This window comes from Manacus candei, unplaced genomic scaffold (assembly GCF_025592945.1).
Source record: "Manacus candei isolate 608988 ecotype Guabito, Panama unplaced genomic scaffold, ASM2559294v1 h1tg000071l, whole genome shotgun sequence".
NCBI classification, from domain to species: domain Eukaryota; kingdom Metazoa; phylum Chordata; class Aves; order Passeriformes; family Pipridae; genus Manacus; species Manacus candei.
Window position 1 is genome coordinate 4841591 of NW_026138119.1, and position 15284 is coordinate 4856874.

At 52.8% G+C, this 15284-nt stretch overlaps 1 protein-coding gene across 1 annotated transcript; it reads left to right on the forward strand.

Moving 5' to 3' along the window:
* Positions 1–97: 97 nt before the first annotated feature.
* FAM78A (family with sequence similarity 78 member A) lies at positions 98–13906 on the forward strand. The gene is made up of 2 exons (XM_051807421.1): positions 98–1990; positions 9393–13906. The coding sequence occupies exons 1-2, from the start codon at positions 1728–1730 to the stop codon at positions 9919–9921; spliced, it is 792 nt and encodes a 263-aa protein (XP_051663381.1). The 5' UTR covers positions 98–1727; the 3' UTR covers positions 9922–13906.
* Positions 13907–15284: the final 1378 nt, after the last annotated feature.

The following is a 15284-nucleotide window of genomic DNA, read 5'->3' on the forward strand; positions in this document are numbered from 1 at the left end:
GCCTTTTTTTTTTTTTTGCAAAGGAGGTTTAGCCTTCAACAGCTGCAGTTTAAAAGCGAAATACAGGGGGAGGGATGGCACTGGGCGAAGGAGGGCGGACAGGGCGGCGGGGGGCGCGGGGGGGGCCCGGACCCGCAGCCGGTGCCGCTGGGGCCGGCGGAGCCCAGGGGATGCGGCGGACCCTGCCCGGGCAGCCGGGGCGGCATCGTTCGGGCACGCCCGGGGGCACCGAGGGGCTGCGAGCGAGTTCCTGCAAAGTTTGACCCCGTCGCCTCCCTGATGCTGCGGCGGCGAGCGGAGCGGGAGCCCCCCCGCAACCCCCCGCTCCGCCGGCGAGGCTGAGACCCGCGGCCGGCGCCGTCCCCGGGTGCGCGAATGTATTGCGGGAGAGGAAGCCTGCGGCAGCCGGGAGGTGGAGGCACCGATCCTGCTCCGCTCACCTCCCCGGGCAGCTAAAAGCAAAAGAGGCGAAGGGGAGAAAAAAAAAAAAACCAAACCAAAACCAACCAAAACCAAACCGCTCAGCGAAAGAGAAGGAGCCTCCCCCCCCCCACCACCCCTCCCGCCCCGCGCCGCCGCTCGCCCCCGCAGCGCAGGGAGCCGGGGCTCGGCGGCGCGGCCGGGGCTCGGCGCGGCTCCCCGGGATGCTGTGACGCCCTGCGGGGCCCACGCGTGTGCGGGGCAGCCCCGCCGCCCGCCCATGAGCCCCGCCGGCTGAGCCGCCGCCGGCGCGCCCGGGAGCAGCAGCGGGAGGAGGAGGAGGAGGAGGAAGGTCGGACACCCCTGCGGAGAGCCGCTCGCCGAGGAGGAGCAGGAGGAGGAGGAGGAGGAGGAGGAAGGGGAGCGGCGGGGCCGGCGCCCCCCGGGCCGGTGCGTGTCGGGGGATGTCACGGGCGGCGGTTCCGCGGCGCTGAGCGGGCGCGGAGCGGCGCGGCCCCGGCGGGCGCGGGGGAGGCTCCTCGCCGCCTGCCCCGCAGCGCTCCCGGAGCCGCCGGCCCCACCGGCACCGCGCTGCTGCCCTGCCCGCACGGCTATTTCTAAGAGAGAGAGAGAGAGAGAAAAAAAATTAATCCCCAAAGCCCTGACATCGCTGGCGGAGGAGCCTCCAAATTGGGAGATTTGGCGACTTTTCGCGTTTTTCCAGCCGTCGTTTCTTTTCTGTTATTATTGTAATTCTGTGCGAAAGGAAGTTATGAACAACTGCAAGTCAGGAAGTGGAAATCCACACCGGTTGTGACAAGCTGGGGCTAAAAACTATTTCATTATTTATATAGATGTGTCTATCAACATTCTGCTTTTCATCCAAAGAATAAAGGGAAATACCGGCTAGTCCTATGTTTGACGGTGAATGACAGACCGCATCTGAGGAAAGGAAGGACTAAATATATCAGCTAAGAACACCACCGTTATTTATTGAACTCAAGAGACTTTTTTTAACCCAAAGACTGAGCAAGAGAATTAATGGGTCATTAAAAGGGGAAAAAAATTTTAAAGGCCCTTTTGCTTCTGAAGCGCAGCTAACCTCAAAAATAGGAGTAGTACTGGTAAGACAGATACTCAAATTAAGGCTTTACATGATGAATTTTCTATCCTATGGATATCAGTTTTGAGACTACAAACCCAGAAGATCTGTAATTGATCTAGCACCAGATAATTTCAATGCCTAATATTCCCAAGGATTGCTGGAGTACCCTAGGAGCCGCGTCGGACTGTACTCGGGGTATGCCATGGGCTGTATTCAGAGTATTAGCTGCAAATCCAAAGTTTTCCGGGAAAGTATTTCAGTGATTGAAGTCAAAGCCTCCATCGATCCCATTCCCACCAGCATTGACGAGTCCTCCAGCGTGGTCCTGCGCTACCGGACCCCTCACTTCCGAGCCTCAGCGCAAGTGTTGGTGCCCCCTCTTCCCAAGAAGGAGACCTGGATTGTGGGCTGGATCCAGGCTTGCAGCCACATGGAATTTTACAATCACTACGGAGAACAGGGGATGTAAGTATTTCCAAGAGCGCGTGCGGGTGCGTGTGCCTTGCGGGAAGGAAGAGCGGGAGGGCCATGGCCTGGCTGGGGAATAGTGGATTATACCCAAAAATTATAATCCAGATTTTAAAACCCAGCTCCTCTGAAACTTAACAGGACTTTCTTGTATGTTTAAAGTACAGGAGAGCTTGTCCCTGCCCTATTAAAGGAGTGGGTGTTCTTCTCTTCGAATGGGAATGTGCCTGCCCAAGCCCCAGTCAAACCCTACTTGCTCTGGTAGGAACCCAAAAGCAACACTATTTCACAACAGCTTTTGGGCAGCAGTGGAGATCCTGAAACCCCAGGGCAGCCCTACCACGGCAGGCACTCCTGTTTTGATACGTGTTTGACACGAGTGGTTCTCCCGACCACCAGCTCCTCTCACCTGCATCCCTCCCCATCCCAACACTGCGCATTGAGAAGCCCCAGGGAAAGCCGAGGGCTGACACTTGTGGCACAGAGCCGTCCCTGGCGTGCTGTGCTGCTGCTGCTGCTGCTGCAGAGAGCTGTGGCTGGGAGCTCAGTAGCCCACCACCTTTGGGAGCACATTTAACGTCACAGGAGGAATCCTGCTTGCTTTGCCCACGGTAGCAGGCAGCCCACGGGGAAAGCACAGGATGCATTTAACCCATTGATAATTAAACCCTCTGCATCACCTTGGAGCAGGGTGAAAATTTCACGTTACCCTCTCCTTATGGGTAATGTGCAAATGGGAATATATAGGTGTATATGTGAGGTAGGGGGAATATAGGGGCTGTTTGCACACCAGAAAAAATCCCCGTGTTACTGGTCAGACAGTCATAGTGAGACAGGAATGAGTCAAATTAGAATCTCACCTCCCTGCTGAGAAAAGTCGTCTCTCCCCAGTCCCCCACCAGCTTGTTCTCCAAACATTGTTGCAGGCTTTGGCCCGCAATTAAGCCAGCCCCAGCACCTGATCTCTAAATGCCCGCACAGAGCAGCAATTCTGCAACTCACGGTGCCGGGCAGCACGAGGTGCAGCCTCCTGGTGCAGCAGAAATCTGTCCGTCCAGGCACGGGCACAGAACCCGAGCGCAGAGCTGGCAGATGGGGCAGTGGCTGCGGGCGCTGATGCTGCCCGGCCTCTGGGGGAAAGGGAGGAAGGACGAGAAGGTCAGGTCCGAGCAACCCGCCCGCCTGCTCATCCCGAGTGCCCTGAGTCAGGGGGATGCCGGCTCAGCCCCTGCAGGGTCAGCCTGGGTGGCTTAAACATTACCGAATGAGGAGGGCTGAGGGAGGAGGGGAGCACGGAGGGCTGCAGGGCAGGGCAATCTCGGACTTAAGGCAGCGCCTTCCTGATGGCCTGAACATCTGCACGCACACCCCGGCCCTCCTTCCCTCCCTGCTGCCTGTAAGCCCCGCCGAGGACACGGGTTCAGCATCTCAGCATCACGCGAATCAGGCGCTGTAAGATGTGGACCAGAGGGAAGGGCACGCCGAGGAGCAGCCGGAGGCGACAGGCTGCCCCCCTTCTGTCCCCACGTCCCCTCTCAGCTCAAGCAGAAAGTGCCTGGAGAAGCGAACTGGCACCTGGCAAACACCAGCAGTGCAGACCGGCTTATCTTGATTTTAAAAGTACTTACAGCAGGCCCGAAATCTGTAGGCTTTTTGGCTCCAACACCCTCTTTAGCAAGGACAATTTGTTGCTCAGATGTTCCCAATTCCAGGCCTTTGAGATTTGCATGTGTAATTCTCAGGCTCATTTAGAAATCCTGTCTTTACTGACCAGCTGCAAAGGAAAACAGAAAAGTCCACTGTATATAAATACAGCTCAGATGCACCAAAATAAAAAAGATTGGGCAGTGATGTGCCAGTGCTGCTGTGGGCTGCAAACCTCAGCCTGGCCTTTTATTTCCCTGCACCTGAGTTTCTCTGGGTTTAAAATGAGGCTTTGGTACGGTCTGCCCTTGCTGGAATGCTTTGGGACAAAAAATAAAAGGGAGTATCTACCAGCTAAGTGCTGTAAACAGGTAGAATTAAAAACTGCAGCTATGTAGGAGAGCTATTAGCCAGAAAATCATGGAAACAAAGATTTTTCCCTAGGAGGTTCCTTGACATTTAACTGATACTAAAAAAGTTACCCGAACATAAGCAGGAATTGGTCTGCTCCTCCATTCTCCCTCTATAGACCCGTTGCCATCTGAAAGCTATAAATAAAGGCATTTGGGAGGAAAGGCCTCTTCCAATGCCATCAGAACATGCTCTTGGAAGACCTTTATAGAGAGAGAGACAGGACACAAACCTATGGGAAAGGATGGGCCAAGCCTTTAGCTGGTGTAACTCGATGTAATCCCACCGACCTCCACAGAGCTGCATCGATTTATGCCAACAGAGTATTTGTCCCAACTTTCCATGATGGAGAGAGGCTACTGCCACATGCATATTTTTAATCACTGTGGTGGCAGGCAAAGAGAAAACTCCAAATAATCAAAAATCAATTGGTCAAACAGAGCACCAATACTTACAGCAGGCTTTGGATTAATTTTTCACTTCTCTGCTGGGAAGTTGGTAGCTGTGCATAAGCTGGCCATTATATTGAGGATGGAAACAGCTGAGAAATACTGGAGCAGATGGAGCTGTGCATAATGCTGCTATAGGGATGGGAGCTACAGAGGGGATAATTTAGACACATGCGTTTAAAGTGGCACTGACAATTTTGGGGCTAAATGCAGCGTTTTTAGATGTAAAGGAAAAGAATTAAAGCTCAGATAACACATAAATGCTGGCATTGTTTTACTCAGTGTGACTCAGTAGATGCTGCTGGGTACATGAAAACCACCAGCATGAGGATGTGGATGTGCTCTCTCACCCTGCTCTGTGCAGAACTGGGGCGAACTCCTGTTCACCCCATGGCTGCTGTTGCTGCTCCCCCCATGCAGGGTTTTACCCTGATCCTTAGGGAAGGTGCTGCTGTGCAGAGGGAAGGCATCAGAGGCCTGACCTGCAGCTCTGACCAGGTCCCTGCTGGCATCTCCTGGGGTGGGTGCTGGTTTCTGCACCTGGTGGGACCTGTGGCTGGGGCTGGGCCACGCTGGAATGGCATTATCAGCCCTGTTTCTCCATCTCCATGGAGATGTGCAAGAAGCGGTGCAGATGGGAGATATGCAAAAGAGAGAGAGAAATAAATTGGGGTTGGAATAATACGATCAGCCAAGAATCTGGAGAAGTTTCAGGGGGATGTTTCTCCCCTGGAGGACCGGATGGGGCACTTGCATCATTACATCATCACTTTGCCTTACCGGGCTTCTCTCTGGTGAGATTAAATCTTCCCTGCCCTGCAGCAGGGACACAATGAACTGGAGAAATCAACTTGTCAAGAGAATAAAACCCCAGTCCTCGGGAGGGAGGACACAGTCAAATTTCAGCAAAGGGAAAAAAGGGTATTCTTTCCATGGGAAGTGAAGGGAGGTCAGTTCACTGTGGGAATTCACCCCTCCAGGGGTTTAGAGGAAAAGGCTTTGCTGCCCTTGCATGGCCCGACTCTCACCTGTGCTGTGAGCACCCACCTTAGCTTAAATAGCTTGTCCAGTCGGACTTGAGTCTTCTCAGTCTGCTCAGCTAAACCAGCAGAAACTGATCCTTTTTTCCTAATGCCAGTTTTCTGCTAGTTTTACTCCCTGAACCAGCCATGCATCAGACATCACTGCCAATTCAAGACACGAGGCAGGAACATGCAGCTGGAGGGTGGGGGGAAGAGGGACCACAGCAGCACAGCTTTGTCAGCCAGGGAACAACATCTGAAATTTCCTTCCTGTTCTTCACTCTGACTCTGCCTTGACTTGCCTGACGTGCTGCAGTAGCTGAGAGAGGCACTGTAAAGCACAATTTAAAATTAAGCACCTCTGGCTGTCAGGTTTTCTTTCTTTTATGAGTCCCCAGCGCAGGCCAGCGGTGGAGGGAGGCAGGTGGGAGCAGGGATGTGAAATACCTGAGACAGCGTTTCACTGCACCCACACGTGGCCCTGGTACCTGCAGGAGCAGGGGCTGCATCCCAGCGGGGCTGCTCTTGTTTCAGGAGCTGTTGGTGAGGAAAGAAAGTACCGGAGAACACAAGGTTATGCAAGTCCATCTGGCCTGTGACTAGTTAGGAGCTGGCTTTAAGGAACTGGAGCTGAGGATGCAATAGTGCCTGTCTGAAAAAGTTAACTGGATGTATCCACACTGCTGGATGCTCAGGGCTGGAGGCTGCTGTGCTGGGTTTGCTGTCACTGCCCAGGCCACTGCAGTGATTGCCCTGGTGGGTGCTGTGAGACAGATATCTGGGGGCTTGAGATGAGCTGGGGGCTTCATTCTGTGTGACAGAATAGGAAGAAAAGTGTCTGAAAGAGGACTAGGAGGCTTAAACCTACATAAAGCTGCTTGGCTGTCAGCAGCAGGGCTCCGGTTCTGACACAAGAAATAGCTCAAAGTTCCTTCTGGTAGCAAGAAGACATTTGTTAAGAGAGGATTCTTGGCAGCTCCAGTCACTGATGATGCCCAAACTGACTCTGAAGGTTTCAGAAAAGGTTTAAAGCTTTTTTCAGAAGCTAGCTTGTCAGTAGTACAAGCCAGAATCTACTGATGTTGGAGCTGATCAGCTATAGTGAACCCATGAAACCAGATAGCTTGGTTTCTTTTCATTCCTCTTCCCTGCTATTGTCAGCAAAGTGTTTACTGGGCACTTTCTGGTCTCTCCTTGGCTCGACACTACCAAAGAAAGATGCTGATGCAGCCAAAGATCATTCCACAGCATTCTTTCCAAAATCATCCAGTTGTTGGCATATTATTTAACATGGACACGCTCTGCAAGCAAAGGCTGCCAAGCCTGGCTGGCACACAGGCTCTGCTGTAGCACCAGGCAAGGGGCAACCACCGCCAGCAGCAACCACCGTGCAGCCTCTGCTCAGCCCCAGTCATGGGACCATCAGGAGGCCTCGTTTTTCTCCCCATTCCAAGCTGTGCAGATAAAGCGTGATGGTTTTGAAACCCTGGGGTTAACCACACACCAGAATTAGGCACAGTGTGCTCTGTGAAGAAACACAGTTTCTCCTTCCCCATTCCTGCCCCCGCCTTTCCCTAAGCTGGGTGCCCACCTGGGCCACCCCAGCCAAGCCCTGCCACGCTGCTCACTTGGCTTTGTGCTGGGGTTCTGCAGGCTCTGCCTCCAGCATCCTGCCCAGGCCCTGACACAGCTCCACCTTTTTACTCTTGTGTAAACACCAGGCAAATCCTAAGAAGGTCCTGCAATTCTGTACTGAGGTACTGGGAATGAAGATGGGGAGAAGCAGGTATTAGTGGACCAGCATTTTCTGAGCACCTTCTACCTGATTTTCCCACCATTCACCCACCAACCTCTGACCCAAGTAGGCTGGAGCAGCCCAGGAGGGTTATCAGCCTCTTGTAGCATCTCAGGTCCTGGTTTGGCACCTCTGTACCTGCAGACATGCTGTGGTTGCACCTTAGCACTGTGCCTGTCACAGAGTCAACCTCCAGGACACTGTTACATCTCATCCCTGGGTGACAGCCAAGCTGAGTACCAGCCACTGCCTGAATGGAAAGTAATCCTAAACCAGCTGCTGAAAGGGAGAGAAAGAGCCCCCAGATGGGGTTTCGGAGCCGGGCTGTGCAGTGGGGAGGAGGTGGGGGCAGAGCACGACCTCCACTCATCTGCCTGCGAGGGCCGGGTCACAGAGCGTCCCCAGAGCCTTCCCCTGCTCAGCCCTGCCTGCAGAGCGTGGGGGTGGTGAGCCAGGACGGCTCTGCTTTGGAGAGCAGAGCATATCAACATCTCTGCAGTGGACAGGGGTCCTGGCAGGACTGCTCAGGGATCTCCTTTTGGCTGCCTTCACTAAAAATTTTCTTCCAGGGAAAGGACTCCCTCTGCCTGCTGGCGATGGGCTCTGGAGGAGAGGATTGCTGCAGCTGCGGTGCTGTAGCTGACAGCAGCCTGTAAATCTGTGCAGGGAGATGTCGTGCTTGCATAACCCCTGGTCCTGCGGCTCAGAGCAGCCCTGCAACCCCCAGTCCTGCTGCTCGGAGCATCCCTGCATCCCCCGGAGCACCCCACATCCTGCCTCGCACTTCCATCTCCCGGGTTCCTGCCAGGCATCCGCCTGCGTGGCACAGGGGAGGTGTTTGCTAGGACCCCCCGCTCGCATGGAAAAAAGATAAATGAGATCTTTAAATCCCCCACGGTATCCTCTAGCCAGAGCCAGACACAGCTCACTGCTGAACGATCCAGCAGCTGCAAACATGGAGGCAATTCACGGTCATTAACTAATTAACAATCAGAACAGCCTTGTGAGACGGTCACATCAGCCCTGCCCAGAGCAGCTCATCCCAAAGCTGTGCAAGAGCCGGCCAGGCTGACACGTACCCCCCACCCACAGCCCCCACTGCAACCAAAGGGCTATTTTAAGCTGCAGCACCAGATTTATGAAAGGCTTGGACAGTCACCCTGACCCTGACGAGCCTCAGCGTGTCCCCTCTGTCTCTTCCCGGGATAAATCATGTCCCAGCCCGCAGCAGGGACCCGCAGGACTCGGGGGGCTGGAGCACAGCCCAGAGTCCCACCCCAGAGCAGGGTCAGGTGCAAACACCACTTCTGCAGCCACCCAGCCCCTTCTGCCACCTCGGTGGCTGGGACACCACCCCTGGGTGGTGGGGAGGGCTCATTTGTGAGAAAGAGGGAGAAAGTACCTTAGAACCACCTCTGCCAGCCTGTTTTTGAAAAGAGTGTCCTTAAAACACCTGGTGTGCGCTGAGCATGTGATCTGTGGTCGTGCTGTCTTAGTGCAAACGTCTGACCCTTCTTCTGAGACATTTTCAGCAGTTTGCGCTTCTATTGGCAAATCTAATCTTAAAATTCAAATTGGAAGTTAATAAAAAACCCCACTCCAATTTGTGCATCAGCAGTTCAAGGTGACAGGGGACCATTTTCACTGACTTTCTTGTTAGAAAGACTGACCTTTCTGTTCCTCTCACCGATGACCAGCACAGGCAGTTTTACAAGCTGCTCGACCTCGGGGTCTCTGATTACTGTAACACCATCCCCAGCTGGGAGCCTGGTGTGCAGCCCTTGAGCTGGGTCCTTCCAAGGGCTGGAGAAGGATGGGTTACACTTCCAGCGCCAGGCAGACAGCAGGGAGGGACAGTGGCTCATCCAGAATGAAATTTAGGGAAGGAACGGATCAAGAGCAGCCCTGCTGAGAAGGATGGTTTTAATGGCAGGGATGAGCTCCTGCAGCAGGATGGCACGAAGGGCACAGATTCCAGTAAAAGCTAGGGGGGAATGCATCCACAACTCCTTCTTAAAGTCCAGTATGCTTCTAAAGTAATTAATGCACTATCCATAATTTGTTGTTGATTACGGCAGGTCGAGTTGGGAGCTTCCCGATCTACTGGACGGTAAAATCCAGGCCATCAGTGACTCAGACGGGGTGAACTATCCCTGGTACGGAAACACGACAGAAACCTGCACCATCGTGGGTCCCACCAAGAAGGAGTCCAAGTTCAACATCAGCATGAACGACAACTTCTACCCGAGCGTGACGTGGGCCGTGCCCGTCAGCGAGAGCAACGTGGCCAAGCTCACGAGCATCCACCGGGATCAGAGCTTCACCACCTGGCTGGTGGCCACCAACACGGCCACCAACGAGATGGTGACCCTGCAGACTATCAAATGGCGCATGAGGCTGGGCATCGAGGTCAACCCCAGCAGGCCCCTGGGGCAGCGTGCCAAGCTGCAGGAGCCCTCTGCCCAAGAGCAGCCCCAGGTCCTTAGCAAGAATGAGCCAATACCACCCAGTGCCCTTGTCAAACCCAATGCCAATGATGCTCAGGTACTCATGTGGAGGCCAAAGGATGGACCACCGCTCGTGGTGATACCTCCCAAACATCGGTAATACACACCTGGCGTCCCCGGCACCAAAAAAGGGAGAACACAAGAACCTGAAGCAAAACAATCACTTAGGTATTAGGATACACATGTATAATCTGAGCAAAATCAAAATGCACTTTTTATTCATTCAACAAATGCAACCATTCTACCTTCTCCCATTGGGACGGATTTCACTGTGCTAAAGCTAAAGAGGAGACCTTTGGACTGGGTCTGTCTCATCACTGGATTTCTAAGGGAAGAAACTAACACTGATGTCTACCCTATAGCTTTTTTTTTTTTTCCTTCCCTACTTTAGTTCCTGTTTGAATTTCAGTCTCATTAGCTTGTCCAGACTGCCCAGAACAATAAGAACATTTTATTTGGGATTTTAAGAAATTATTTTTTTTTCCTTTTTGGTTGAGAACGAAACAAGTTCCTGGAGCAAAAAGTTGACTATTTAAGATAAGGGATTTTTTTTTTTTTTTTTAAAAGCAGTAAGGTTCTGAGTTGCAAATCCAAGTCATGCGGCCTTATGTAGACTTTGCTTTGCATTGCCAAACTTTTGCCTTAAAGCTATGTTTGAAAAAAAAACAAAAAAACAAACAACAAAAACACCACCAGGCAGAATGTCCTTTCTACAGAATTTTGGAGAGAAAATTTTGAAGCCAGGAATAGGTTGTCAGTGTGGCACGGGCTGATGGATGAAAAGGGCATGAAATTGGAAGAAGCGAGATAAAAAGAAAACCTTCCTGGTTTTAAAACCTGGAACAAGGAAGCACGGAAATAATCTCAGTTTCAAAGCAATGCAAATAACAAACCTGCTGTCAGCTGGCTCTGGAATGGGAGCTACCAGGCCATCTCCCTACTTTGCAGGAGGGGTAGGAAGCAGCTCACGCTGCTCACCCGTGGTGATCTCAGCCTCCCGTTAACATTTTAATATGGGATAACCTCACAGCTGGAATTGTGGCCCTGGGAGTCAATATCAGTCAAGGGGTGGATGTCCCACTGTGTTTGTCTTCAGGACACACAGATGTTTGCCCAACTAGTCTACTTTCTCATAGATAAGAGCCAAGGGCTTGTGCACTGGCTGTTGTTGGGTGAAGCTCTGTCGCCCCGTTTTCCCATGAAATTCCAATGACGGTGCTGTACAAAGAGCAGGATATAAAAAGCATCCTTCTGAAGTCATTGGAGACTCATGGGTGTCAGCGAGGGCAGATCTTATCTACCAAGCCTACCCAGCAATATCCATAATTCAGGAACAGCCACATCTGAAAACTAAAGGCACCCATTCCCAGCAAACCCAGCAGAGACAGCTGTGGAAAGCTCTTCCTCCTGTGATAACAAACCACATTGGGGTTAGCAGATAATTTTCTTCCCAGTGACCTCCCGACCTACCTGACTGTCAGGAATGGGGTACAGACAGGACCATGACACCATCCCTGTCTGGTCATGGCACAGACATCCACTGTAGCAAAGGGTGATGCATGAGAAGGTGCAGGCAGGGCAAGACCTGAGCCTTGGGTGGGGATCCTCAGTGAGGAAGGAGCATTTGGAGGAGGAGGTGGAACCTGTAGGGTTCAATGAGGACCAGATGGCTTCTGAGATAACTAGATGCACTTCTGCAGAGGAGGGTGACACGGAGGAGCTGTTTGAATGGGAGGGACGTGGTTTGCAGGCAGAGGAAGTTCTGTGGTAAAGGTGGCATCTGGAAGCTGGGGCACAGGATGGGGAGCAGAGGATCTGCTCTGCTCCAGCACATGGCCTGAGGCAGACCACTTCCCTCTGCAGCTCCTTCCCCTAGAAAACATTTCTTCCTCATATTAACAACTTGCCTCAAGAGCTGAGACTGAGGAGAGCTCCGTGTGCCAGGTACAAGCCTGGCCCTGCTGAGCTGGTCTGAACAGGTCTCACAACCCCACACGCGCTGCTCAAAAGGCTCTCCCTCGGAGTGGCACCAGGTAGCTGCTATTCCCACCTTTATCTTCCACACAGGACGTTACCCGCAAGAAATTCTCCTTCCTCACTTCTCCACAGCCACACCACCCACTTTGGCAGCAGGTTCAACGTCACCCCCTGCCCAGGGAACACGCACACAGATGTGTCCCCCACCAAGACAGCCTCCAACCAGCAAACAAGGATCCTGGGGCCCTGCAGCCATCCCTCATCTCCAGGGGAGCCCACCCTCCTCCATCCACTGGCTTTCAGAGATGTTCAGCCACGGAGCTGCTCCCTTCCACGGGCAGATCTCCGAGGTGGGAAGTCCAGCATTACAAGCAGCTTGCAAATGACTGGACTGGATCAAACCCAAATCCATGAGCCAAAGGGTGCCTAGATCTAGGCTTTGGGACTATACAGGACGAAGCTAGAGAGACTTGGACTTGCACAGTCACTCTCTGTATTAAACTCCGTTCTTACCTGGATTCAGATCCAACTGCATCTCTACTGGCACAGCCCTTTGGGACTTGTCTGTATTTTCTCCGAGGCAATACATGCAGAAGAGGACAAACTGTGAGCTGTGGGTGAATAGCTGATCACACTCACACGCACCTCAGCTGCCACTGAGGTGCTCTCCTGGGCAGTCCTGTGGGTGGGAGCAGAAGGGGGATTTGTGTTTGTCTCCAGGTGCTGAGTACTTACAGTTCTCACTGATGTCAGCATGGGTCAAAGGAATCGGGCCCAGTTGTCTTAATTAGCTGCATGAAGGAATTCCAAGGAAAGATTTCTTCTCAGTCACCAAAAACCACATTCAGGGAACACCTCTGTCCTTTTCCACTTAGCTTTGTGTTGGACTTTAGTCTCCCAGTGCATTAAGTAAATCTGGTTCCTCCTATTCCCTCTACCTGGTGGACTGGATGCATCCATGCAATTTGGTAGTAACCTCTTGGCTAATTTGTCCTGTTGCACTGAACGGACCCAGCTAAGCAGTAAATACAAAATTCAAATTTCACGTTGGGGTCGGCTTTGCATGGACTCCTTCCTTCCCAAAGAATGCCTTTATCCCGTGCCTAGGTCAAAACGTGCCCCTCCACCTCCATTTGCATCACCAGACATGGCACAGAAAGTGATGCTGCCTCTTGAGATTTCATGTGTTGTGATTCAAAATGATGTTTTCCCAATGCTGCTTCTTTACAGAACTGATAGGGACAGATTGTCTATAAAAGGAAGGATGGCAGGAAGTAACAGGGCTCTAGACACCACTGTTGCTCCAGCTGGTTAATGGCCGTGTGGTTAGAACAGGGATTGGCAGGGTCCCAGTGGGGACTTAAATATCTGGGGACCTGGGGCATCCTGCACTGAGCAAGGTGGTAAATGAGCAGAGGTAAATCAAGCTCCTTCTCTGGCAGCTTTTTGCAGAACAAGGAATACACAAAAGATACACTGGGAAGGTGATGAGGCACTGACATGGGATACGGGTGTGTCTCTGCCTCACCCCTCCCATCAACGATGCTCAGCTCTTTACAGCCCCAAACCCCCACAGGAGCTGAGTGTGCAGCCTGACCATCCCTGTCAAAGCCCTGTCGTGGTGCAGGGTGGGAAGCAGGAGGGCTGAGACCCTCCCCTGCACCCACTGCCCAGCCAGGGACAGGCAGGGGCTGCCAAGCCTGGCCAAGGCGCCGAGCAGCATCACAGACCTCGTGGTTCTCCTTTCCTACCCTAGACACCGAGATGAGCGTGGGAAGAGAGGGGCAGCCCCTCTGACAGTCAGTCAAGACCCTCAGCAGCCTTGGGGAGGGGTAGAGACCTGCAGAGCAAGCGTGGCAGAGAGCAAGGCTGGGCCCAGCAGTGGGGGGAAGGCGAGGGCTGCCCAAGCCCCGGCACCGCCGTCCCTCCTGCCCTGGGCTCCTGGCGCAGCAATAAGAATCGTCCTTGGTCTTGCAGAGATACTGTGAAAACAAAACCAAGATGTACCGAGTCTGGACACTTAACAGAGATGTAAAAAAAAAAACAAAAAACAAACCCAAACCCCTGCTTTTATAACAGACGGAGAAATAAAGTGAAATTTTCAAACGTGTCTGCTTGGAGTCGTTTGGGCGGTGGCTGTTTTTAAACAAATGGCTCTGTGCTCACGTTTCAAGGCAGAGATAAACACCCTATTTACCAGGAGTGCCTTCTCTCTCCATATCAACTCTTAGGCCACAGCAGACAAAGCTTTCTGGTGAAAAACACCGACATCCTGCATTTTTCATTACCAGGCTGTTGCACATCTTGGGGCTGGTTGGTGCAGGCAGTGGCTGAACTTCTGCACAGTTCAGTTTCCTGACCCTGTTTGCTTATTTAGCAAAAGCCAGGTCAGATGTTCACTGTAAATACCACATCTGGAGAGAGCACAGCCCTGGGCAAAGGAGAGAGTAAAAGCTGCTGCAGCCCACGATTGGTTTTCAAAGACCACCTGTATTCATTCCATTATTCATTGCTTCCCTCAAAATTATCACGTTTAGCTTTTCTTTGCTTTCCAGCCATGAATTCTGGAGAGCAGGGGTTGCCTGGTCAAGCAGCCAGCACAGCTCCACTGCTGATCCCTTAAATCCACCCTGGCACCTTCCAGCTTTGTCCTCCAGCCCCTCCTACCACAGCCTGATCCCACTGCGGGCTCCTGTCCCACCATCTGTGCCCAGGGAAGGGACACAGTTTCTCCTTTTTACATTTTACCCAGGGGCTGGACCCTCACCTGTGGGGACCCCCCAGCAAGGTGCAGCTCACACGGGTGTCCCCCTTTGCTGCACCTCCCTGGGGTGAGTGAGAGCCTGTCCAGGCCTGTTACACCCCTCAAAGGTTCCAGCCAACCCTACCAGAGCCAGGCAGCAGTGAGATGTGGCACCACCACCCAAACCCACCGAGGTGTGTGCCCACATAATCCATGGAGAGCCACAGAGTCCATTTGGGAAGCTCCACCAGCACGTGGCAGTGACACAAACCCAAGTGCAGGAAGGGAAGGGAAGGAAGGAAACGTACTGGAGGAAAGGAATGTGCATGGATGGAGCCTGAGCAGGGGAGAGGACGGGCTCTGAGTGGGATTCCTTTCCAGAGTGGAAACTGTCCAGCCTCATCTGTTGATAGCAGGTTAAATTTAGATGTTCCACTTTTGGAGGGAGGGAGAGGTGGGGAGGGGACACCAGCCAAGTCACAGCTGCTTTGGAAGACACCCTGAAAAAGCCAAAAGCACCCGGTCACTCACTGTCTGCTCAGAGACTTGGGAACCTCCCCACACCAGGGATGAGGAGGATGGAGGGAAGCACATGGGCTGGTGAGCCCAGCACAGCCTGGAGGGTGCTGGAGCCCTGTTCTGGTGCTTCAGGTGACACCAACACCAATCCTTGACTGCAGCACATCTGTGAATGCTGAGGCTACAAATTAAAGGTTTTGTCCCTTGGCTTTGTGATTTTCTAA

Excerpts from the sequence above, each read along its gene's own strand:
- FAM78A (XM_051807421.1), top strand. The coding sequence starts at position 1,728 with ATGGGCTGTATTCAGAGTATTAGCTGCAAATCCAAAGTTTTCCGGGAA. Across the intron at positions 1,991-9,392 it reads CACTACGGAGAACAGGGGAT|GTCGAGTTGGGAGCTTCCCG; the intron begins GTAAGTATTTCC and ends TGATTACGGCAG.